A 3,202-nucleotide genomic window follows, 5' to 3' on the forward strand; every position below is an offset into this window, starting at 1 on the left:
GTGTGTGTTTGTGTGTGTGTGTGTGTGTGTGTGTGTGTGCAGTATGTAGGCCAAACACCATGAGTGAAATGCGTGTTGACGCGCTGCACTCTGGGCGAGTTCCTCATGGCAGATGGGTTATATACAATTAAACCTCGGTAAAAATAGCTGAATGCTGTGTGAATGAGCAGAAAAGCAGATACTGAGAGTGATTACAGTGATGATGATGATGATGATGATGAGGAGAGAGACAGGAAATGATCACACGTGTCCTGATCATGCAGGGGCTGATGGGATTATTTACCCATAAACCCCCACCGCATGCGTGAGTATGTGTGTGTGTGTGTGTGTGTGTGTGTGTGTATGAGTGAGTGTGTGTGTGTGAGTGTGTGTGTGTGTGAGTGTGTGTGTGTGTGTATATGAGTGTGTGTGTGTGTGTGTGTGTGTGTGTGTATGAGTGTGTGTGTATCCGTATATCTGGTGTGTGTATGCGAGTGTGTGTGTGACCGTTAGTGAAAGCGTCTCAGCGGGTGTGTTCTGGGTGTGTATTTGTGTGTGTGTGTCAGTAACAGGAGGAGTGTGTGTCTCTCGTTGAGCGCGGTCAGAGCGTGTGTGGACTGTGATTCGCTCTCGTCCTGCTGCTAATGACTCGTTAATCGTCTGTTCAGCAGATGAACATGTGTCCGGATTTGCTCCGATATGAATCTGATTCCAGGTACGTGAGTCTTTCTGGAGTTCAGTCAGAAGAGCTGCTGTGTGTTTGCTGCAGTGAGGCTCCAGTGATCGCGGTGTCGTGATGTTCCTCCTGTGATCAAACGGTTCTGTTCTTATGAGTGATTCTGAATAATCCTGATCGGTGTACTCGACTGGTTTACAGTGACTGTCTCTTTATTACCGCTGTGTTTAGTCTCAGTTCACGGGCAGATTGAAGATTGGAGCAGATAGGAGAGAATATGAGAGAAACAAACTCAATCAGGAGCTCAATTACTGTCACAGCATCAGATTTCCAGCTACTAAACTCTGCATGTTATACGAATGAGTCAAAAACACTGGATAGAGACGGACTGATTCATCAGACGGGCCGTTAATCACATGATGAATGGCTGTTCTGACATTATTAGCATCATATGAATACATCTTTGCTTTATTAAAGGGTTAGTTCCTCCAGAAATCATCATTTTCTGTCATCAAACCTCTATGAGTTTCTTTCTTCTGTGGAACACAAAATATTTTGAAGAATGTTAGAAGAACTGAACAACATTGGACCCCATTGACTTAAAAACACAAAATATCTTCCTTTGTGTTTCAATGTTGAATGACATGAGGGTGAATACAATGAATAACTTTATACTGTTGTATTTATTTGTGCTGTTGCTTGTAATTTGTTCATCAGTTATTATTTTATCACTTGTCTTGAACAGTGGTTGAAATTTATATTAGTTAGGCTAAGGCTAGTCGGGTTTGCTGTGCAACCAAAATTGGAATTAAGAAGTGTGAAATTTTATTTATTTATTATTTATTTGTTTATTCATTCATTCATTCATTCATTCATTTTTAATGTATTTATTTTTTATTAATTTATTCTTTTTTTTATTCATATTTATTTGTGTATATTTATTTATTTTTATTCATATTTATTTGTGCATATTTTATTTAATATTTTTATGTATTTTTTGTGTATATTAATTAATTAATTTGTATTTGTATTTTTTTTTCATATTTATTTGTGTATATTAATTTATTTTTTATTCATATTTATTTGTGTATATTTATTCATTTTAATTTTTTTATTTATCATATTTATTTGTGTATATTTCTTTATTTCTTTATTTTCTTTTTTTTTGTGGTGGATGCAGTGAATATTTTGGCAGGGCAAACACAAATCGGTCTCTGTTGAGATCAGTCTGTCAGCCGGTGAATCTGGCGTGTTCGGGGTTTTGTCGTCTGCAGCAGGCGGCGTGTGGAATGCGATCGTATCTGTGACGTGTTTGTGAACGGCTGCTGAAAATAGCTGGCCGGCGGGCGTGTTCTGAGAGCAGGAAGCTGGTGAAGGTCCAGGACCTGTGTTTGCACTGACAGATGGTGTGAGGACGAACAGAGCCGGGTCTCCAGCTGACGGTCAGTCGGGCCGCGGGGGGGCGAGCGGTGCCGGACACGAGCCGCGGTGACTGGCACACACACACTGGTGCATTGTTTGGATAGACTGATCTGCTGAAGACGCACGCGTGAGTAAGAAGAGCTCCAGCCTGACGCTCAGTGTGTGTCAGATTCATGTTCAGAGTCAGTCATTAGTTAGTTTGAATGTAGCTTTCACTGCACTGATCTGATTGTTTGTCAACTTCTGACTCCACCAATCACCTGAGTTTGGGGCGGGACTATCTGTCTGACTGACCAATGACAGAGTGTTTGATGAATAGTCTTTATTTGTCCGGTTTGTTTTGGTGACACAGAAATGACACATTTCACTCTTAAAGTAGTTTTTCTCCTGTCTGGTGTGAGTGCTCGTTTCTATGGGATGTTCTGTTCTTATGAAACACTTTTAATATAATTCATCAGTCTGACTGTAAGCCGGTAAGTCACATTCATATAAAATTCATCTTTTGTTTGTCTCATCCAATCAGATTTCAGAGTCTGAATGATCTGTTTAATATTAATGATGCCACACAGTCACTCTCAGCTGATTCGAGGAATAAAATCCCACAGTAATCGTCAGATAATCATTGTGATTGTATCTTCAGGTGAACCGGCTGAAGACTCCGTCAGTCCTGGTTTTCGTTTCTCTCCTGATGATCTGTATTTGTGTTGAGCTGTGAATGATGTGCAGTTCTGTTCTGCTCTCGTGTTTGAGCGTCGCAGGAGCCTGTAAGCTTTCTCTAGTCTTTGTAATCCCATTTTCAGTCTGTCCGTCCTGATCTGGGTCACGGGTTACAGCTGCTGACAGCCCCCTTCACGAGCCGCCCGCCGGCCCATAATCCCTCAGTCCCCGCAGACTCTGATCGCTCCGGATGCTCCTCACGCTCCTCTATAGAGCTCATGTGAGACTGAGATGCTGCTTCAGAGCTTTCTCTTTCAGAGCTCAGGAGACTTCACAGAGATGAGGCAGACGGTTCTCCCAAAATAATAATTGATAATAATAATAATAATTATTATTATTATATTGTTATTATTATTATTATTATTATTATTATTATTATTATTATTATTATTATTAATAATTAATAAT

The 3,202-nt window shown here is 40.3% G+C and overlaps 1 protein-coding gene across 4 annotated transcripts in view; it reads left to right on the forward strand.

The window, feature by feature from the left end:
* The window catches only part of pak5 (p21 protein (Cdc42/Rac)-activated kinase 5), a 44,058-nt gene that overhangs the window by 3,881 nt on the left and 36,975 nt on the right, over positions 1 to 3,202 (forward strand). For 2 of the 4 annotated variants that reach the window (XR_001630960.1, XM_016448865.1), the window contains exon 1: positions 554 to 694. The exons of 1 other annotated variant lie outside the window; for it this stretch is intronic. Coding sequence is in view for 1 of the 3 variants with exons in the window: in XM_016448865.1 (XP_016304351.1) it covers positions 679 to 694 (16 nt within the window). In the remaining 2 variants the exon portion in view is untranslated. Of the gene's footprint in view, positions 1 to 553; positions 695 to 1,830; positions 2,201 to 3,202 lie in introns of those variants that run through there. One more of the 4 variants, XM_016448867.1, reaches the window with a different exon arrangement.

This window comes from Sinocyclocheilus anshuiensis, unplaced genomic scaffold, assembly GCF_001515605.1.
Source record: "Sinocyclocheilus anshuiensis isolate Anshui unplaced genomic scaffold, SAMN03320099.WGS_v1.1 scaffold519, whole genome shotgun sequence".
In the NCBI taxonomy this organism is placed as follows: domain Eukaryota; kingdom Metazoa; phylum Chordata; class Actinopteri; order Cypriniformes; family Cyprinidae; genus Sinocyclocheilus; species Sinocyclocheilus anshuiensis.